Below are 22,098 nucleotides of genomic sequence, written 5' to 3'. Positions count from 1 at the left end.
GCAGTTCCTCAGTGTGGATGTATAATATCGCTGTAAAAAAAAAAAAAAGTGATCTAAAAAAATGCCAGCTTTACAGAAGAAAATTGGTCCATGTATATATTGTAATTTTGCAGCATTTCTATTGGTCCGTTCATAATGAAATTCTGACACAAAGAAGAAACAACTGCTAGAGTCACATTATATAACATAAGGTGAAAAAGTTTTTGTGTGGCAGCGACATTATGCATCATGAGGGGTTTTTTAAAGAGTAAATGTACTAACGTAAAAATAAATAAATAAATAAATAAATAAATAACCCAACAATTCTCACCTGATTTCCTCCCATCCTGTGGCACGGCCCGATCTCCACATTCCCACCGTTTGTGTGGCCCATGCTGTCTATACAGTAACTCGTGTCATATCCACGGATCTGAGCAGAACAGATGAGTGAGTGATCTATATTGTACTTATAAAAATGGTTTAAAAAAAGGGTAGACTATATATGTTCTGTATATTGGAAAAGCTTTTAAATACAAAAACCATTTAGTTTCAGAAACTAAATGGACAGATGTAGATGTGTATACAATAATAAACAGAGCTTTTCAATGCAGTCTTGATATTCTCTCTGTTTCAGGAATTCTCTTGCTCAAGGCTGAACTGGAAACTGTCCTGGACTTTCATGCAAGCTGTACACTCACTACTTTACATTGTACCAAAGTGTCAAATCTTCAGTGTTGTCACATGAAAATATATAATAAAAAATTTACAAAACGTGAGGGATGTACTCACTTGTGTGATCTTTTTAACAAATACAAATACAAAAAAAAAAGAGGTAATTTTTGGTCACATGCCATCTAGCCTAAATCTCAAAAGTGCCCATTTTTTCCTCAACTTCCAGAACTAGACCTAATCTCTGCCTGAGAAACCATTCCAATATGGTTATTTTTGAGCTGATAAAGTCTAAAGGGTTAAATGTGAAAGCAGTGTACCTCTCCCCACTCCACGTTCTTGGGCGGTAAAGGATAGTGGATGGGAATATCGTAAGCAATTTCCTCCATGAACCACTTGAAGCTCTTGCAGCGATGCTCCTCTCTGAACTTCTTCAGAGGGCCGATGTCTCCGTAAGCCAGAGTGAGGGTTTCAGGACGACTGGCGTAGAAATAGTCCTTATACTCGTCCCACCAGACCTCCACCACACGCACGTAGTTCTGCACACAAGATCAGATCATTCAGGTTTGTTTCTTATTGTACATGAACATGACTGCAAATATGTAACTGTAAAGTCCTGATGTAACATGAATAAAAACAATTTCATAACTTGTATTTGAACCCTTTCAGACCTGAATTATGTTCCAGTGATGGAACAATAGAACAATGCTGTTTTCTGTCTGTAATGCACACTAAATAAGACACTATTATACTGATTTAAAATCTATATTAAAATAAATCAAATTAATTAAATCTAAACATAATAAAAAGCATTTTAAACGACTTAGCTTGTATTTCGTTGCCCTATTTGTTCTGTAGTGCTGACATGATTTTTATTTTTTGTTGTCCAGTGCAGTGGGCGGGGCTAAGCTACTCTTTTATTGGCTGGTTTATGATCTTTTCAGATGGACAACAATTAGTGTTCTGTGCAACAACACAATAAAAAGAAACTACATGATATCCATTGTAATTAATGCAGGGTCTACAAGGGTTAAGATTTTGTTCTATACATAATTTCAGAATCTCGGATATATCGGGTAGAATTCATACATAAGGCGCGCCGGCAATTTTTTTGGAAAATTAAAGGATTTTAAGTGCACCTTGTTGTGCGCAAAAATACGGTAATGAAATATCGAGAATCTTTAGCTTTAAATTTTGTTGCCAAAGTAGAAATTCTGCAGTGATCATGCATCACTGATGTGTCAGTCAATATCAGCATCACATATAAAAGCCATAAAAAACTGGATGGACCTACAACAATAAAGCAGTTTTCTTCGATTTCCCACTGGGTAGTTCCTGCTCTTTGCCTTTGTAGGGCAGAAAAGCTCAGCAAAATGAGAGGTCTAAGTGTACTAGTGTGAGAATGGGGGGCTGACCTTAAGTGTGGGGGAGGAGCCCACATGTGCAGGAGGCGGATTTCCCTGCCATCCAGACAGACGGTAGATGTGTCCCACACGAGAGCAAGGAGTGAACAGAAGCTGTCCTCCACACTGCCATATCTACACACAAACAGATACATACAATAATCATACAGAGGTAATATACAGTAGCTCCGGAGCCCAATACTGAGAGCGAAATACCCCTCTAGCCCACACCTGGCATAAGGCATATATATGTACAGTGGCTTACAAAAGTATTCATACCCTTTGAACCTTTTTTACATGTTGTCACCTTACAACCACAAACCTTAAATGTATTTTACTAAGATTTTAACTGTCTTCACAGAACAGGTGTATTTATACTGAGACTAAATTACACACAGCTGGAATATATTAACTAATGAAGTGACTTCTGAAGGGGATGCAGAGTAAAGGGGGCAGAATACTTTGGCACATCACACTTTTCCTGTTTTTATTTTTTAATCAAAGTCTGTTTTATTAAAGATTTTTGGCACATACAGGATACAAACATTCTCGTGCCCTTTTAACCCCCTCCCTCCCTGCAACATCACTTCCTTTAGACCTGCATAATGTAAAAAAAAGTCAAATAAAATTCCCTTCACACAAATGTCAAATATAAGCATGTAAAAATGTAAGGATAAATAGGAAATACATAAATAAAATTAATATGTATATAAAAAAACAGATTTATACGCAATGAAATAGTAAAGAATAAATAAATAAATGCCTGCTGTATATTACATGTCAAAATTTAATAGGTCATGTTTCCAGCTTCGATGTTTTCCACAAATATTAATAGTTGCCAAATAAAACCTCTGTACTGTACCTGTGTGTTTCCAGAATTTCAGAAAGAGTGTCAAAAATGGATTGCCAAAACCAATATAGCTTTGGCCATGTCCAGAACATGTGTAATAGATTTGCTGTTCTTATTTGATTACAATTTTATATCATTTTCGTTCCACTTCGCAACTATGTTCTACTTTTTTGTTGGTCGATCACTTTAAAAGATTTATTTCTAATTTTCTACCATTTTCCTCCACAATTTAGCTAGGCAGATTGTACCATGCATACCAAGCTGCTTTCCAGCTGTATATCCGGAGGAGTGATGCCACGACACAAGGAGGGTGGAGACAAGCACATGCCTCCTCTGACACATGTGAAGTCAGACTCCGCCTCTTTTTGAACTGCTGCTGATGCAGCATTGCCGAGTAGCATCACAGCACTAACGCTCAGAGGAAAGCGCAGCGACTCTGTTCTGATACATCAGCTCACAGACGCCATGTGCTGATCAACATCACCCTAGGAGTGATGAGGGGAAAGAGCGCCATCTACTGTACCCACCCAGAGAGAGCAAAATCAACTGTGCTCTCTCAGGACTCTGGCAGCTGAAGACAAGCTGCTTGACAGAGATTCGAAACACAGACACAATGAATAAGCAGGTTTCCCAATACTCAAGAAAACCCAACTAGTCATTGTATTTTGTCTTTAGATTTCCACAGTGCAAAGTATTCCGTTTCATAAAATAAGATAACAGAAATTAACATACCTTATATGATATTTCAAAGTTTTCTCCTCCCCAGATCTGCAGGCCGGGATCATACAGGCCCAGCTCGAAGAAGAACTCTCGCTCAATAGCAAACAGCCCACCGGCCATTGCCGGAGACCTTACAGACGCACAGACACAAAGAAACAAAAAGTCAAACTCTCAAACTGTAAACTTTCTAATCTAGCACAGAAGTTACTGAAACCACTGTCTTTTGGGTTGGGATCCTAACTAATAAATGGGCTTTTTGTCTGACTCAGAATATCTAAGGATCGGGTTGGGACATGGATATGCAACACAGGACATAAAGGGAACCAGTTTTCTGGACATAGTTTAAAGGGTCTTAAAGGTTTTTCAAATTAAGCTCTAGATTTCATATATGTAGATTCAATGAAGTTTATAGTTTAATTGCTATTGTAAATATCATGGAAAAAAAAAGACAGAACAGGGCTGGTTTGTTAAGTTTAACTTATACTTTAAGTGTGTTTTTTTATGAAGTATACATTATAATCCCTAAAATAAAGTCACTAGCAGATGACATGTCTCTCCAAACCATCACTGATTGGTGGAAACTTCACACTAGACCTCGAGCAGTTTGGACTGTGTGTCTCTCCACTCTTCCTCCAGACTCTGCTCCCTTAATTTACAAATGAAATGTAAAATTTACTGATGATCAGTGATGGTTTGGAGAGACATGTCATCTGCTGGTGTTGATCCACTGTGTTTTATTATCAAGTCTAAAATCAGTACAGTTTTGTCTTCCCACAAAATCTTACAGCACTTAATGCCTTCTTCTGCTTTTATAGAGAACTTTTATAGAGATGAGGATTTTATTTTCCAGCAGGACTTGGCACACTGCCAAAAGTACCAATTGGTCTTATATAATATTCTAATTTTCTGAGACACTGATTTTTGGGTTTTCATTGGCTGTAAGCCATAATCATCACCAATAAATAAAATAAATGCTTAAAATAAATCACTATGTGTGTAATACATCTTTATATCACATAAATTCCTGAAATAAAGTAACTTTAGAATGATATTCTTTTTTTTTTTAAATGCACCTTTATCTATAAATGCAGTGAAATCCTACTTGGTCTTGGCTTAAACCATGTCTAGAAAACTGGTTCATAATACCCTTGATTTCAGAAAAGAATGGAAAAAAATCTAAAAGACCCCTATAGGGACAGTGTACACAGTACTGTGCCAATTCCAGACTTCATGGTGTATGTATATTATGTATTTTAAGCCTAGTCAAAGACTAAACACATTGCTAATGCTGCTAATTCTCCATTTAAAATTACAGTTAAGTGCATTTGGCCTGGACTAGGCTGCATGTTTATAAAGGAAACAGCTAGAGTAACCTAAATTAATGCCCACATGAGTCATTTCATACTGTTATCATCATTACATACTGGATGCCACAGAGCCTGCATAATGCTGTAAAAGCAGGAGCTTCCAAAAACATGTTATGAAGCCTGCAGCAACAAACAGTTTTGGAAGTCAAAGTTCTAGAACAGACACACATTCATTATGGAGGCTTCATGGCACATACTGATCATGGTATTCATTTTAAGATGCTACAAAAGCCTGTGTTTGGGTGTAATCAGTGTATTTGTGCACAGAACTCAGTGTTTAAATATGAATTTATTCATGCAAGGCGGTGAATGGTTAGGGGTTAGGTAGAATGGGGATGACTGATCATTAAGATGATTAAATGGACAAGCAATCCTGGATATATATTATTCAAGATATTAGCTTATTGTTGTAGTGTACATTCATGTGAAAAAACAAAACAAAACAAAAACAAAACAAAAAAAAAACTAAACAAAACTAGATCACCCCATATATATTTTTTGTTTAACATATTTAAACATATGAACAGTTAAGATATTTAGAGTATCTACTTCTTGCACCATGTATGGTCATTATTTAGTCATTTTGTTGACATTATTATCTTCTATTGTGCTTTTTGTATTTGTTTGAACTCTGATAAACGTATCCTGTGTAACAGATAAAACTCTTGCTCTTTATTTTCTGTAATGTTCCTGATGAGGGCCAGTTTCATCATAATAACGGTTTTGATAGTCTTAACAACTGAACTTGAGGTTACTTTTAAAAGTTCTTAAAAGGTTTTGGATTAACTGACCTTCATTTGTAAAAGTATTTTTTTCTTTACTTAGTTGAGTAGTTCTTAGAACATTACTCAAATATTCACTATTCACTGTATACCTGTAACTCTACCTCTTCACTACTTTACTTTAACTGATGCTCTCAAACACTTTATTAAGAGACAAGAAATTCAAGTAATTAACTCTTGATGAGTTCAGCACAGCTGTTAACTGAAAGCCTGAATTCCAGGTGACTCTACCTCATAAAGCTGACTGAGAAAATGCAGTGAAGATCTGTCATCTAAGCAAGAGGTGCTACTTTGAATAATCTAAAATAGACTTTTTTTGTTTACTAACTAATTTGATGTGTTTTTCTCTTCATAGTTGGATGACCTTAGTATTAATTTACAATGTAGACAATTTAAGGGGTGTCCAAGTTTTTGACTGGTACTGTTTAAAACCTCCATCTCTCCTATGTTTAAATAAATAATAATAAAAAAGACATTTTAATGGGTTGTCCTATTTCTATTTCTTTTTTTCACATGATTGTACATATAAAACAGTCATGTTACGGTGGTGGTAGTAGTAGTAATAGTCAGTAATATAATGCATTCCAATCACACTCAATTCAATTACATGCCATTGTGCTGAGATTATTGCTTAGCCTTGTTATTGTGAGTATATATATATAAAATCAGCCAAATCTTCAGTGTCAGCATTCAATGCAATGCAAAAGCACAATGCGCACAAACCCATCACCACACATTAAACGGGTTATAGCCCCCAATCAGTTTGGAATCAGGTTGGGAATTACCGATAGGGCTCAGTTCTAGTTAATCTCAGCTGCTTCTCCCTGCTATTGAGCGGCACACGCTTCCAGAGCATGCTCCAGTCCCATGCTCCTCTGGCAAAGCCATCCTCGTCCCCCCCGCCCTGGGGCTCTATGTTGTAAGTCTGGCCATTGATGGAGTCAATGAGAGGCACCGTGCACACCGTTCTAAAGCCAGCGATGGAGGATGGATTGGGATAGGGAATGAGGGAGGGAGGGGGGGACATGCAAACCACATATACACACGTATACACAAACATATAGGCAATACAGGGGTGCAATCATACACATTCACGTCCACGGGATGGATGGATGGGGAGACATACAAACAGAAAAACAGAAAAAGCGAGAAAAAAAAAAGAGAGAAACAGAGGGAGGTTTAATGACCATGCTCTGGGTGACCTGTAGGCTGTGTGTTTACCGATAGGGCTCAGTCTTATGCTTTCTTTTAGCCTTCTCCTTGCTGCTCAGAGGAACCCTCTTCCACAGCAGGCTCCAGTCCCAGGCTCCCCGGGCCAGCCCGTCCTCGTCCCCGCCCTGCTGCGGCTCTATCGTATAATCATTGCCGTCTATGTAATCTATCAAAGGCACTGTGCAAACCGTTCTGCAAACGTTAACCACACAACACAAGAGCAACGTTACACTGTGGGAGAACAGAAAACAACAGGAAACAGTCTCCGGGGTTCGAGGCACGGCCGCTGCTGCTGTAACGTTTCAGAGCTTACACCCATTCCTCGCGCTACAGTTATGAGTCATATGTAGTTATGTAGTCTTTGCAGTGCGCTCTCAAAAATGTACCCTGTGTTGGTTTAGAATAAACATATCAAAGTTAATGTCAAACAAGAAATAAAAATTCGCTCAACATATGCAAACACAGTAATGATCTGGGGTTTTATCAAAATTAATCAGTATTTAAGTATTTTATTTGATTATACAAATACAAGTAAAGGTCATATACAAAAGTAATGTATAACAGTCATTCTACACAGTATACACAATAAGCACTTTATTAGGAATCCCTGTACTCAACCTTGGATACTCTAAATGGTTTTTAAATATGGCTCAGATTACAAACATATACAGTTAAAAAATCCTTCAATTGACCAAATACTGAAAGTGCAACTTATAATCTTGTGCGGCTTATGTATGAATTCTTGCAGTCAGGTATTAAGGAGCAGTAAAGCCACTCTGCTGAAGTGCAGCATTGTAAAGGAGTTTTGGTGAAGTTTCTCCAGCACTAAGGCTGGAGCAGGGTTAGCAGTAGCCACTAACCACAGCGCTAGCTCTTTTGCCATTCAGAGGCAAGTATATCGGACTGTAGTCTGTGTGTTTGCCGTGTTAAAACAAGCTATATGGGATGAACCGCTAGCTGATAGCTCCCTGTGTTACTTGAACATTCAGGGTTGCTCAGTCTAGCGCTATCGGGCGGCACTTGCTAGCGTTGCTGCTAACTGTGATAAAATATTGGAAATCTAAATCTTAATGTTAATAAACTGAAGCGCTTAATCTACACAGATTTCTTAAAACTGTAAGTTAACATCTAGCACTCATTTAACTTTTAGAATTACAGTCTGTTTATGGATTGTATTAGTACAGCATTTCTAAAAAAGTGCTTAGTAAGTTTATTCTAACAGTAAATGTCTGTATATCAACATAATTTCTTTCTGCTAAACTGCATCAGAAATGCCTATGCTATTGTACTACTTCTATTTTGACTTTGGCATCAGTAGCTAATGGACATACCTGTCTTTAGATATGGGGGCCACCAGTGGAGCATACCAGTTCACCCCAACTTCACAGTGAGCATCCAGGTAGATCAACACCTGAGAAGATGAAACATTTTAAAACCAAGCTATTCTATTATGTTTATTTACACTCTGTCAGAGGATGCCAATTTCATCGTTTCTGTTCAATGTTGAGTATTAGTGTAGTATCTTGTAGCATTTGAGCAAAACAAGTAATTTGTAAATAATTATAATTTTATGCTGTTAAATTACACTTTTTGTGTTATATACCTGGCCAGTGTGCCCTCTAGTGCCCCCTAGCTTTCTACCCTGTCTGAATCTCATTAAGCCCTGTCTCCACTCACTGAGATGGATGTAGATGGAGACCAACTAAAACTGAGGGTGAATGCATTTCTTGGGGGCACAGTCTCTGACATACTGTATAAACTACAGCATAAAATGAACAAAAAACATATTTATAGTATCTTTCCTGCAGCAATAAACAGTACATACCTGTCCAAGTGTGGCTTTGCGGGCCCCTATACTCCTGGCCTGGATCAGTCCTTCTCTTTTTTCATTGCGGAACAGTTTAACCAGCCCGTTCCACTGCTTTATATACTCCTCCAGTCTCTCCTTCAGGTGAACTAAAAAGATAAAAAAGAGATAAAGAGATAAAAAAAGGGAGAGAGAAAGAGAGATTTACGTCCACTAATGTAAATACAATATAAAGTGCTTATAATTCTAATAACATTGTTTTTTTTCTTAGATTTTTACCCCAATTTTCTTCCCAATTTAGGTATACTGATTATCCCACCCACTCAGCTCGTCAGCTGTATATCTCCCATCAACAAGGAGGGTGAAGACTAGCACGTCTCCTCCAATACCTGTAAAGTCAGACTCCGCCTCTTTTGGAACTGCTGGTGATGCAGCATTGCCAAGTAGCATCACAGAGCACTCGGAGGAAAGCACAGTGACTCAGTTCTGATACATCAGCTCACAGACGCAGCCTTGTGCTGATCTACATCACCCTAGGAGTGATGAGGGGATAGAGCGCCATCCACTGTACCCACCCAGAGAGAGCGAGGCCAATTGTGATCTCTCAGGGCTCTGGCAGCTGATGGCAAGCTGCATGACTAGGATTCGGACCAGCGATCTCCTGATCATAGTGGCAGCGCCTTAGTCCACAGGATATAATCGTCATTGTCACCTTCAAATTTTAGTGTCGACTAATCATTAATTTGTAACGCCACCACACTACACAAAGTACTAAATATGAGAACATCTCACTTTTAAACATCTTTCGGTCATTGAAAGGGCATTTAAATGCCACCTTCAGCTGTTTACTTAATTTTAAAGTGATGGAGCACGGGCAGAAATAATCATTGATTAGCTAACTAATGAAAAAAAAAAAAGATCAGATCATTCTTACTACCTAATACTCATCAGTTTCAGCCCTTTTTATCCACACACAGGGTTTGTAAACATCTTTCCTATACATGCTGTATATCTCTGTGCAGTACCTTTATTGCTGAAGTCGTCGATCATGACGATCTCGGCCAGGTATCTGCGGGGCGTTCTCTTGATCACGCTGTGCACGGTCCTCATCAGGGTAGACCAGCCCTCGTTATGGAACACAATGATCACGCTGGAGGTCAGCAGGTTCTCGTCATAGTGCCAGTACTTACATCTAAACACAGAAAAAACAGATCAGGGTTTAGTCAGACAGATCAGATTTCAGCTTTAGATTTTATGTACTAAAAATATTTGCCAATAATTTATATATGACCACCTTTTGACCAGATCCACACATACAGCTGTCTATGTTTATGTATTTACTGCAGTGGTGTAAAACTGAAACACAAATGTCCAGTTACAGGCGGCGCACAAGAGCACACATGTATACCTTATGCAGTTCTCACATAATGTTCAGACTGGAGTTTTTAAGGGAACTCTCATTTCAACTGCATCCTGCAGCAATTTAAATCATCACGTAAACCTTGTATCTCAATCTTCGTTGTTTTTTACTGCCATTTTGATAATAAAAATCTGGCAGCTGATCTTTACATGTTTATTACACAACAAATAATTTATATAATATCAAACAAATTAAGTACAAATAAAAGGGATGCATAATCATATCATATCGATAAAATGTTTGTTTGGAATCATTGTATCATCATTGTTCTAGTTTCTAGAATATAACATCCAAAACCAATTAATTTTGGGGAGAATCTAAAGGAGTTTAGAGCATTTTGAATTTCAATATAAATATCCATATTTGACACCATTTATCAATAATGTATGTATAATACATCACAAATGAAAATTATACAATATATCCCTTTATCGATACTTTGTCCCATCCCTAGTTTTAAAATAACTGGTCTTGTGTATGCGAAAGTGCTAACAAAATAACCACTATGCAACAAAGTGTTACTTAAGAAAAACAAGCAAAATGCACTTTTTTGTTGTTTTGTGTATGTTGGTGTGTATGTTGGTGTGCGTGTGTGTGTGTGTGTGTGTGTGTGTGTGTGTGTGTGTGTGTGTGTGTGTGTGTGAGAGATTCTGAGTGCTGCAATTTCTGCTGTAACAGGATCTGACCACGTATATATGTACACACACACCCACCCACAATTATGCAAACACACCCACCCACCCACACACCAAACACAGACTTAAGAATCTGCCGCTGCTGTAACAAGATCTGTATGCGCGCGCGCACACACACACACACACACACACACACACTGTGAAGGCCATCTGTGAGACAGGAAGGCAGCAGCCTTGCTCAGTATTTCCTCTCTGTGGAGTGCCCAACACGCTTCCTTATTCACTATATCTCTATAGTTTCTCTCTCTCTCTCTCTCTCTCTTTTACTCTCTCTCTCTCTCTTACTCCCCCTCTCTTTCTCGTTCCCTCTCTCACCCCATACCTCCCTCTCTCGTGTTCTCTCTCTTTCATTCTTTCTCTCTCTTTCAGTATCTCTTTTATTCTCTGTTGTACACTTACATTCGTTTTCCTGTTTGACTGAACAGTGATCAGCCCATGCACTTGAGTTGAAGTTAGGGGTGTAAGTAATTAACAATATATATTGCTTTATTACAACATTATATTTTACAGTACTTTATCAATCTCAAAACACAGTATTGGTGTTTAATGAATACTTTATATAGAAAAGATTGGTGTGAGACTGTGGCTCATTTTATTTAGTGTTTAAAACCCCACCAACTTCTCAAGGGTCTAACTTTTTTTACACAGAATTTATGCATGTAATACTGTGTTTTAAATACCATACTTTCTCCAAATATCTGATAAAAAACTATATTACAGAGCTACACAATATGACTATTTTACTGTACAGGGACAAATTTATTATTGTGATGTGTGCAAATGTGCTCATTGTGTGGCATTGATTACTTGTGTTTGGGTGGCGCTAGGAGGAATTTCAGTTGCTAAATGCCTCTTTGAGAAATAAATGCATCTCACACCTCCTCCTGAAGTGTTTTGGGTGTTCAGATTTTTATTTTTTTTTAAATGTCTCTTGGGTGTGTTTGCACTTTACATTTTTTAAGCGGCATGGCCTTTTCTATATATAATCCTGATGCACAAGGCAAACACAGTTATCAGGTATAAACAGGGTCTGAGTTAGAGCAGGGCAATGTTATGATTTTTTTTATTGTATCATGATAAATGTATTATTGTGATAAATGGTACGCATCTCTGAATATATTGTGGATTTCATCAGTGCTTAAAAAGTCCACTGTTGGGAAAAAAACTGCACATTTCCTTTCAATGAGAGTAATTGGTCCTATTAAATTGGTTAAAGTGAAACATGTCAAATAAAAAACACAAATTTTAATAACTATAGTATTTAATTTGCTTTTTAAGGAATCTGCCACTACTAACAAATTCTATGTATGTGTGAAAATATAAAATGTATTAGAGGTGGGAATCATAGGGCATCTTATATGATATCACGATACATTGCCCACTATATCGATAAAATCACAATAGTGTAATTCTGTAATACTCAATAGGTTAAAAGACAGTTATCTACGATGCGTCACAGCATCTGTGTTACGGAAGAGAATTAAATGTTCCTAAATAATCAAATACCAGCAATTATAGATTTATTGGCGATTTATTTCACAGAATTTAACAAACAATATGCTTCACTGCAGGTTTACCCTATTCATTGATTATAGCGCCACCATGTGGAGTAATGAAGCAGTAACTTTAGTCACTTAAGTCTGATTGGGGGCAAGTTTTAGGGAGTTTAGAGCATCTCCGTTTTTATAAATATATCCGAATTGCATCACTAAAGGAAACTAGAGGTAGTTGATTGTTTCATCAATATTTTGACCCAATCCTATTGTGTACTGTAAAAAAAAGATATATACATTTAATATGTTAGCCCAGCCCTAATATATCGTCTTGTCTACAGTATCACAATATTTTTTAACATATTGAATTACCAAAACCCATGTATTGTTTGATGTATCATATAGCCCGGATCTTGCTCATAAACAGCTCTAGCTGGAGTATCTGAATAGTTGTGTGTGGAGTTTGGACAGGGATGGCTCTGTAAACCACAGGTTGGCAGTAGCCTGTGGCTATTTTTAGCCTGTTTGAGCTCTAACAGATCTCACACACACACACACACACACACACACTAAAGAGAGTGGCGGTTGGGAGTTAAGGGAATTTCTGGGTCACATGGGGCAGAATAGCATCTGCAGACTGCAGGCTTACAGAGAGAGTGTGAGCGCGAGTGTGTATGCGAGAGCGTTTGTGTGTGTGTGTGTGTGTGTGTGAGAGAGACTTGTTGAAGTCACTGAATGAGTGTGTGAGCAGTTCTCAGTGGAGCAGATGAAGAGCTGAGCTCCAGGCTGCTTTATTGCATTAACTCTGAGTGAAGGGTCTCTCTGTGAAACTCCTTCAGCGCAGTTTGCTGGAGTATTTTCCTGCGTGTGTTTGAACTGTGTAAGTGTGTTTGCAAATTCTCTGTCAAAACCACTCAAGTACAGAAAAAACACTATAGATGTATGCAAATGCTAATTTATGCTGTTGTAGCAAGGACTGCAGAAAGTCTACACAGTACAACATCTCTCAGAAGTGTCAGCTCTAGCGCCTCTGCTGGCCTGTTGCAGTATGTGTTAGTTTCTATCTCTTCTATCTAAAAAAAAAAAAAAAAAAAAGACAAGCTGTGCACTTGCACACCCATGTCAGCAATAGGTGCAACCTACCATAGCTGATTATATAAATTAAAATTAGGAGTATCCACAAACATTTGTACATAAAATAACTTCATCTTAAAAGGAGAAATCGGGTGTGAAATGGACCTGGTTTTACTGAAATGTGATAATGAGTACCAAATTTTGTTGAATAGCCAACCTCCATTCTCCCCTAGTATTCCTAAATACATTACTTTTAGCTGATGCTCCTAACAGGCTTACAATGCTATTGATAGCGGCATAGTGTTATTAAGGCAAAGAAATGTCTATTTTAACAACAAGCTCAAAGTAGCTACAAACTTTACTGTTAGAATTCTGAGGCTCTGATATTTAAAACGAGGCACTAAGAGCTTTAAAACTGCACAGGTAGTTTATTAAACACACTATTCATACACACAATACTTTTAAGTAGTTCTCTGGTGCAGTTATCTTGAAAGTAAGTCACAATAATCCAACTGATGAGCTCAAATGAATAGGTAGGATAGGGGAACAGATTGCAAAATTAATTATTTGAAAATGCAGGAATCCAAACTGCAAAAATTAATTTTACAATCTGTTCCCCCATGTAGGTGGAATATTCAACAAAGGTCTGTATTCATCATGTTTCACTAAACCATTCAGTCCATTTGACACCAGATTCCTCCTTTAAAGCGACACTAAACCCCTTTAATTTGGTGAATCCACCTAAATCCACAATTTAAAAAAGGCTAAAAATGGACAGGGGCAGTTTGGGAGGGGCACTGGGTGATGTATGGGTTTAGAGGCGGGGAAGGAGGGAGAGCTGATTGGCTAATTGAGCTGCAGCAGCAGCAGTGTACCTCTGATAGTGGAGAGATGCAGATGATTGGACGTCACCAAGGGGGGTGGTATTACTGATGAACTTATTTGCATATTGTGATGTGTACCAAAGTACACGGACACATCACCCATACCTATAGTTATACCCACAGTTGTACCTGAGAGGGCGCTGCAGAGGCAGAGGTTAGGAAATGTTTATAAAAAAATTAAGCACAAAACGTTGGTATGTTTCATTACTTTAAAGGAACATATTTTAGATATTAATATACAAAATATGGTTTAGGGTTTAGTGGCTCTTTAATAAGACAATGTAAATGTACTTGGAGTCTGTTGCTAAGCAATAAATTGAAAGATGTTGGTTAATAGCTGGTAAGCACATTTTAACACACTTTATTTTTACAGGTACTTAGTAAACTAAACAGTCCACTTCTTTACAACACAATATTAATAAAAGCAAAGGGATCAATTTTATAAATAGAATTCATATTTATGTAGAGTTTCTAAAATTGGTTTGTTCACAGTTCACTCCTCTCCCCTTTAAAGTGTTTAAAGGGACGTGTCTGAGTGACTCACGGCTCTATAAAGGAGGTAAAGCCGTCTGGTTAATCTTCTAAACAGCACACACACCGACTCCCTGCAGGAGGCTTTGGGACGCCTCCATCAGATTCTGCAGTGCTCAGAATACCTGCAGCAAAACACAGCCTGAGCCAACAGACGGAGGAGGAGAGAAAACAGCTACACTGCAGTACAGATATACCGTACAGTACAGGGGAGAAATAGAAGACTCAGGTTAATGTATTAAATGTATTTATTACAGAGCTCCAGCAGAGATATGCTGCAGCGTGATAATCAGTGTGTGATCTGTGAGTACTGGCAGCTCTGCTGAAGTGTCAGTGAGATGTTTTATACAGTAAATGTTAAACCAAAATCGCCTGTAAAATCAATGATTTTGTGAATAAAAGCAGACGAGAATTTTTCGACATTGGGGTCAATTTGGGGTCAGTCTGTATACGAGTTGTGCCATATTGTTCTGTACATGATAATACTGATTTAATTTCTGTATGTTGTGATATGCAGTATTTAGCAATCTATATACTGGTTTGTGTTAACTTGTACAGTGCTAGGAAAAGGTTTATACACACCCCTTCTCATTTAATGTTTTATGCATATCATTTTTGTTTCTACATTGTAAATTTAATACTCAAGATATAAAAACTATACAGGAACAAACATGGAATTATTTTGTAATCAACAAGTATTAAACAAGGCAGAATATGTTTTATACTTTAGATTGAAGTATTCAAAATAGCACCCTTTTGCTTTTGATGCAAACTTCACCCACTCTTGGTATTATTTTCTCAGTCGGCTTCATGAAGTAGAACCTGAAATGGTTCTCCACCTGAGGTTTTGTTCACTGCTTTTTCTTTATTCTGTTCTCCAACTCTGCCTAAAACACCTGGGTTGGGTTTTTATATCAGGTGTGTACACGTGTTCCTTTATAGTAGTAAATAATAAAAAGTATATATAGAAGTTTAAAGTTTGTTTCTATTAAATGTTTAACACTTTTTATTAATGTTAAATGATGAAAAAGTAATGAGAAAGACCATGGGGCAGTGATACATTTTAAGAAAAAAAAAAAAAAAAAAAAAACGGTGAAACCAATTTTTGTAGTTTTTTTTTATTTATTTTGCCACATTTTTAATCACTGCATAACTAAATTGTACAAATATATTAAATGTCTCATTATAAAATAATAATACTAAAATACATAGACATTTTCCCTCCAATTCAAAAACCAACAAGTAGTATCAGAGCACTCTGATGCTCAGATAAACTGACTATTTCCACAACCGCTCACTCAATTCCTAAGAAACAGCAGGATTAGCCTGAACTCCACTACAACTGGAGCTTCAGTTCACTTTTATCAGTTTGGAGTACGATGTGTGTGTGGGTGTCACTAAAAACACTTTCAGCTACTGAAGCTACAGAACAGGTAGAGCAACTCACTTTTCCGATGTAGCAACAGAGTACAAGACTCTAGAGAAACAGAACAATGGCCTGGGGTAGAATGAAGCCTCAGAGGACAAAATAAGCTGTTTGGAGGGTCAATGGGTTATTATATACTTTAAAAACACAGATAATTAAAACATTTACTTATTAATTTTACCGTATAATACAGTGATAACTTTTTCAGTCTTATCAGTAATGGGCCAGCGCGGTTACAAAGTCTAAAATCCTAAACAACTAGTTTAATTTGTTTAATTAGATACTTTTAACTTTTAAACATATGGTAGGGCTGAACGATTTTGGAAAATAATCTAATTGCAATTTATCTATAAATTGCGATTGCGATTTAAAATGCGATTTTTTTGTCTTCAAGTATTTTTCAACAACAGAAGCAATAAATCAATCTGTTTAATAATAAACAATGTCAGATTTATTTAAAGCACAGATAACAATAAAGCAAAAAAATCTATGCTTTTCCTTTTCATCATTTGTTTTTTTTATAGAAAAATAAATAGATCAATAGCTTTCCCTTTTCACCTTTTTTTTAAATTAGGAAAAACAATAGATATACAAAATTTAACTTACTGCTCTCCAGCTAGTAACATCATGAAAAATTAAAGTGCAAAAAACATAAAGAGAATCTGCTTTAACCAACTCGTTATTTTCTGTATTTGAAGATGCAGCACTGGTCGTTGGCATTTTAGCCTTGCAAATACCACACAAGGCTTTGTGATGTTTTTTTAAATGCTGAAAAAGGTTTGTAGTGTTACCTCGCGTCGTAGCAACAGTAGCAAGGCACGTTTAGCACAGTACCTGTATCTTCTTTTTTAAAGCCAAAGTAATTCTACACAACTGATGTGTTCCTTCGAGCCTGAAGCCATTGTGCAACAAGGGCGTGTTCACACCTGTAGTTCGTTTCTAATGAGTTCGTTTACTTGGAGCGTTTTCTCGCTCTGTTCGGTCTGGTTTCCCACAGGCATAAATGTAAACGCACCAAAATGCCCATCAATAAACCACGCGAGCAGCCTGTGTCCTCTGATTGGTCAGAGCTGTCTGACACGGGAGGACATTAAATATAAATATACGAAAAAAGTAAATACAGCGAGAAGATTTTGTGTTCCAGCACAAATATCTGTGCTTTAACACTGAACGCTGAAACGCTGCACTTTCAAACAGCGCAGATTTATACATAATAAACAGAGCAGTGAATGCAGCGCGTGCATGGACACAGTGTTTGTTCATAGCTGTGGTAATTAGCGTTATCTAGCTAACATATTAGTTTAAACTATGCTTGCTTTTTTAGCAGTTTAGCTCAAATAAATGGCTTATATTTAATAGCTGGATCCGATCGAGACCGGATCACGTTCGCACCACAAGTGAACCGCTCCAGAGTTCGTTTGGTACTGGACCGAGACTACCTCCTCTAGCTGGTCTCGGTCCGGTTCTTTTGATCCGCACCCCAGTGCGATTACTGTTTTTACACCTGCTCAATCGAACCGCACTAAAGTTACAAACGGACCAGAGTTCGTTTTAACCGGACCAAATAGTGCTGGTGTGAAAACGCCCTAAAGTGCGCTGTGTTGGCTTCACTTCTCCACCTCCCTGCCTTCTGCTCGGGTATGCTCCGCTCGTCCTCGGCTTGGCTCGCTCCCAAGTCACGTGACCAGTCAAATCGCAGCCAGTGCGGTTAGAGAATAGCGTTTTAAAATATCGCGAGATTATCGCAAATGCAATTAATCGTTCAGCCCTAGTAACACCCAACAATTATTCAGACCTGTGATTTACTAAAGTGCTATTTTTATTTTACCAAATAAATACAGTCAGTTATCTCTGCTGAAGAAAAAAAAGTGCATCTCCAATTGTCTGTAAGGTAATGTAAAATCATTTTATCACAAGCAGTGTTGGGCTTTTATACAGGTTTATTTATCGTAAATTTATATCCTGCAGTATAAAGGACATCTGCTGAGCTCAAACCTCAAACGATGCAGAAAAGTGGGAGAGAGGGAGAGGGGGAGAGAGAGAGAGAGGGAGAGAGAGAGAGAGAGAGAGAGAGAGAGAGAGAGAGAGAGAGAGAGAGAGAGAGAGAGAGAGACAGACAGAGAGAGAGACAGAGAGAGAGAGATTTACCGCACAGCCACAGCCTGTACTGTCAGCGTGAACACTCGGGCCCTGTCTCAGAGCGCCTGCTGTCCTAATAAACCAGCCTGCTGCAGACATGGACATGCCAGTAAATGTCCAACACTAATGAATAAACACTGAAACGACCCCAGAGAGAACGTGTCTCTGTGGGAATGTGTGTTTGAATGAGAGACACAAGCAGAAAGAGATTAAAAAGAAAGAAAGAGAAAGAGAGAGAGAGAGAGATAATATAGGAGTGTGTATGAGGAGGGAAAAGGCCTTGTTTTGGGGTGAGGTCAACAGCCTTCCTGCCCAAGTTGTGGTTTTACAGAACACCACAAGAATCTAAATTAAGGTTCAGGGCATTCCATATACATGACCTGTATGTATTATGCAGTACTGTGTAAAAATCTCAGGCAGTGTTGGTTGCGTTTCTGCTTGTAAAACAGTATACTGTAGGTTATTGAGATTTTGGCTGGAAGAACACAGTTAGAAGAACCACCCCGGAGTTATTATTACCGGTATTTGGGTGGTGGGTCATTATTTTCAGCACTGATTAGCATGGTGATGGTGTAAGAGGTGTCGGTGTGTGTGCTGTGCTTGTTTAAATAAGTAGATCAGATACAGCAGGGCCGCTGGAGTTTTTAAACACCTCAGTCCACCATCAGCATTCTGTGAGTGGTGTCCTGTATCCACTGATGAAGGACTAGAGGAAAAAGCAGCAACAGATTCAGATCTTCTGTCTCTGACTTAACTTTATCTACAGGGTAGAGCAGCTGTAGGTAGGAGTGTGTAAGAGAGTGAAGGACAGTGAGGGGTTAAACACTGTTTAAAAACTCCAACAGCACTGCTGCAGTTAGTATCTGATCCACTCACTGTACCACCAGCACAACACACACCAACACCTCATACACCACCACCATGCTAATCAGTAATAACTAGATTGCAGTTCCTACAGAAACTGCGAGTGTGATTGCAGTGCTGGCTGGTATCTGCTATGGTGTTGCTAAGGTGTTGCTAGGTGGTTGCTAAGGTGTTGCTAGGCGGTTGCTAAGGTGTTGCTATGGTATCTGGGGTGGTTGCTAAGGTGTTGCTAGGTGGTTGCTAGGTGGTTGCTAAGGTGTTGCTAGGCGGTTGCTAAGGTGTTGCTATGGTATCCGGGGTGGTTGCTAAGGTGTTGCTAGGTGGTTGCTAGGGTGTTGCTATGGTATCCGGGGTGGTTGCTAAGGTGTTGCTAGGTGGTTGCTAGGTGGTTGCTAGGGTGTTGCTAGGCGGTTGCTAAGGTGTTGCTATGGTATCCGGGGTGGTTGCTAAGGTGTTGCTAGGTGGTTGCTAAGGTGTTGCTAGGCGGTTGCTAAGGTGTTGCTATGGTATCCGGGGTGGTTGCTAAGGTGTTGCTAGGTGGTTGCTAAGGTGTTGCTAGGCGGTTGCTAAGGTGTTGCTATGGTATCCGGGGTGGTTGCTAAGGTGTTGCTAGGTGGTTGCTAGGGTGTTGCTAGGCGGTTGCTAAGGTGTTGCTATGGTATCCGGGGTGGTTGCTAAGGTGTTGCTAGGTGGTTGCTAGGGTGTTGCTAGGCGGTTGCTAAGGTGTTGCTATGGTATCCGGGGTGGTTGCTAAGGTGTTGCTAGGTGGTTGCTAGGTGGTTGCTAGGGTGTTGCTAGGCGGTTGCTAAGGTGTTGCTATGGTATCCGGGGTGGTTGCTAAGGTGTTGCTAGGTGGTTGCTAAGTGGTTGCTAGGGTGTTGCTAGGCGGTTGCTAAGGTGTTGCTATGGTATCCGGGGTGGTTGCTAAGGTGTTGCTAGGTGGTTGCTAGGTGGTTGCTAAGGTGTTGCTAGGCGGTTGCTAAGGTGTTGCTATAGTATCCGGGGTGGTTGCTAAGGTGTTGCTATGGTATCCGGGGTGGTTGCTAAGGTGTTGCTAGGTGGTTGCTATGTGGTTGCTAAGCTGTTGCTAGGCGGTTGCTAAGGTGTTGCTATGGTATCCGGGGTGGTTGCTAAGGTGTTGCTATGGTATCCGGGGTGGTTGCTAAGGTGTTGCTAGGTGGTTGCTAGGTGGTTGCTAAGGTGTTGCTAGGCGGTTGCTAAGGTGTTGCTATGGTATCCGGGGTGGTTGCTAAGGTGTTGCTAGGTGGTTGCTAGGTGGTTGCTAAGGTGTTGCTAGGCGGTTGCTAAGGTGTTGCTATGGTATCCGGGGTGGTTGCTAAGGTGTTGCTAGGTGGTTGCTAGGTGGTTGCTAGGGTGTTGCTAGGCGGTTGCTAAGGTGTTGCTATGGTATCCGGGGTGGTTGCTAAGGTGTTGCTAGGTGGTTGCTAAGGTGTTGCTAGGCGGTTGCTAAGGTGTTGCTATGGTACCCGGGGTGGTTGCTAAGGTGTTGCTAGGTGGTTGCTATGCAGTTGCTAAGGTGTTGCTATGGTATCCGGGGTGGTTGCTAAGGTGTTGCTAGGTGGTTGCTAGGTGGTTGCTAGGGTGTTGCTAGGCGGTTGCTAAGGTGTTGCTATGGTATCCGGGGAGGTTGCTAAGGTGTTGCTAGGTGGTTGCTAAGGTGTTGCTAGGCGGTTGCTAAGGTGTTGCTATGGTATCTGTGGTGGTTGCTATGGTGTTTCTAGGTGGTTGCTAGGTGATTTATATGCATAAATTAGATTAAATGGTGTTTGCACGTTGCTACGCAACGTGCAAATACATCAATCAGCTATGCACGCTAGGTTGCTCTGGCCGTTCGGGGGTGTCCAAACTTTTGACCCGTGGCTCCATTACACACAGTACTGGGGGGCCGGGGTGTCCAAACTTTTGACCCATGGCTCCATTACACACAGTACTGGGGGGGGGCCGTGGTGTCCAAACTTTTGACCTAACGCTGATTTATCCCATAGCTGCTCCATACACTCACAGTACTGGAGTTCTAGCTACCTGTCCTTCGATCTAGCTGCCGTCCTCCGATTGGCCCCATTCATTCCAATGGGGCCACTTCGTACGACATTCGTACGAAATCCGTACGTCGTAACGTTTCGTAACGCATATTTTCGGAAAGAGCTCAATAAGTTCTACAGGTCCTCAATTGGTTTCATCTTCGTATTTCAAAAATTGCGACGTCCACGGGCGTGCAAAGTTCTGCCCATTCATTTTCAATGGTCAAAAAAACGCGTACTTACGAAGTTTTTACGAAAAACGTAAGTCCGATCGGAAAGCTGTATACAAGCCCACCATTCCCGATACGGACGCACGTTTTCTCTTTTGAACGAAGTCGATATTTCGAAAACTGCGGCACTAGTTAACCGGACAAAAAACAGGTGGAATAATAATAATAACTAGATTGCAGTTCCTACAGAAACTGCGAGTGTGATTGCAGTGCTGGCTGGTATCTGCTATGGTGTTGCTAAGGTGTTGCTATGGTATCCGGGGTGGTTGCTAAGGTGTTGCTAGGTGGTTGCTAGGGTGTTGCTAGGCGGTTGCTAAGGTGTTGCTATGGTATCCGGGGTGGTTGCTAAGGTGTTGCTAGGTGGTTGCTAGGTGGTTGCTAAGGTGTTGCTAGGCGGTTGCTAAGGTGTTGCTATGGTATCCGGGGTGGTTGCTAAGGTGTTGCTAGGTGGTTGCTAGGTGGTTGCTAGGGTGTTGCTAGGCGGTTGCTAAGGTGTTGCTAGGTGGTTGCT

The 22,098-nt window shown here is 39.5% G+C and overlaps 1 protein-coding gene and 1 long non-coding RNA gene across 3 annotated transcripts in view; one reads left to right on the top strand and one right to left on the bottom strand.

Annotated features, from left to right (window-relative positions):
* galnt7 (UDP-N-acetyl-alpha-D-galactosamine: polypeptide N-acetylgalactosaminyltransferase 7) overlaps window positions 1–22,098 on the bottom strand; it is a 49,925-nt gene that overhangs the window by 3,769 nt on the left and 24,058 nt on the right. Inside the window, exons 3-10 of one of the 2 annotated variants that reach the window (XM_049481390.1) lie at window positions 9,815–9,981; window positions 8,808–8,938; window positions 8,314–8,393; window positions 6,992–7,174; window positions 3,634–3,751; window positions 2,064–2,186; window positions 969–1,187; window positions 311–409 (exon numbers count right to left, since the gene is read on the bottom strand). In XM_049481390.1, the coding sequence (XP_049337347.1) occupies window positions 311–409; window positions 969–1,187; window positions 2,064–2,186; window positions 3,634–3,751; window positions 6,992–7,174; window positions 8,314–8,393; window positions 8,808–8,938; window positions 9,815–9,981 (1,120 nt within the window). Of the gene's footprint in view, window positions 1–310; window positions 410–968; window positions 1,188–2,063; window positions 2,187–3,633; window positions 3,752–6,555; window positions 6,739–6,991; window positions 7,175–8,313; window positions 8,394–8,807; window positions 8,939–9,814; window positions 9,982–22,098 lie in introns of both variants that reach the window. The other variant, XM_049481389.1, reaches the window with a different exon arrangement.
* LOC125802953 (uncharacterized) lies at window positions 313–755 on the top strand. The gene is made up of 2 exons (XR_007439995.1): window positions 313–426; window positions 614–755. It is a non-coding gene; the product is annotated as an uncharacterized LOC125802953 (long non-coding RNA).

This window comes from Astyanax mexicanus, chromosome 7 (assembly GCF_023375975.1).
Source record: "Astyanax mexicanus isolate ESR-SI-001 chromosome 7, AstMex3_surface, whole genome shotgun sequence".
NCBI classification, from domain to species: domain Eukaryota; kingdom Metazoa; phylum Chordata; class Actinopteri; order Characiformes; family Acestrorhamphidae; genus Astyanax; species Astyanax mexicanus.
Note: the sequence above shows the minus strand (reverse complement) of the source record. Positions and strands in the feature narration are given on the sequence as shown.